This window comes from Pteropus vampyrus, unplaced genomic scaffold (genome assembly GCF_000151845.1).
Source record: "Pteropus vampyrus isolate Shadow unplaced genomic scaffold, Pvam_2.0 Scaffold56, whole genome shotgun sequence".
NCBI classification, from domain to species: Eukaryota; Metazoa; Chordata; class Mammalia; order Chiroptera; family Pteropodidae; genus Pteropus; species Pteropus vampyrus.
Window position 1 is genome coordinate 4,132,603 of NW_011888837.1, and position 427 is coordinate 4,133,029.

Below are 427 nucleotides of genomic sequence, written 5' to 3' on the forward strand. Positions count from 1 at the left end.
AGGGGAGGAGGGGAGGGGAGGAGAAGGAGCCGGGCCGGAGCCGGGAGGGCTGGAGGCGGGCCCCGTGCAGGCCCGGCCCGCCGCCTCTCCCGGGACCCGGAAAGGCCGGACGCACCGCTCCCGCCGGTCATCCGCGCTCCTGCCTCCGCGCCTCCGTCCCTCCTTCCCGGCCCACCGCGAGGGGATAACCTGCAGCCTCGAGAGGGTTAAGATGATTTTTCAGTAGCGAAGAGGTAGCAGCAGAGTACTACTGTAGTAGAAAAAGATCTATATTCCTCCCTCTCTGCCTCACTTGCTCATATTTAAACTCTAAAATGGTTTATCCGGATTTTATAAGGGGAAGGAAAGCTTTTCCTGTTCACCACGCCTACCTTTTCAGTTTAAATAAAAAGCCGAAAAGTTACTAACATTTACGTGCCAAGTAGTT

At 56.7% G+C, this 427-nt stretch overlaps 1 protein-coding gene across 2 annotated transcripts in view; it reads right to left on the bottom strand.

The window, feature by feature from the left end:
* The window catches only part of NAAA (N-acylethanolamine acid amidase), a 22,790-nt gene extending 22,363 nt beyond the window's left edge, over positions 1 to 427 (bottom strand). For both annotated transcript variants that reach the window (XM_023530875.1, XM_023530876.1), the window contains exon 1: positions 409 to 427. In XM_023530875.1, the coding sequence (XP_023386643.1) occupies positions 409 to 410 (2 nt within the window). In that variant the 5' untranslated portion in view covers positions 411 to 427. The remainder of the gene's footprint in view (positions 1 to 408) is intronic.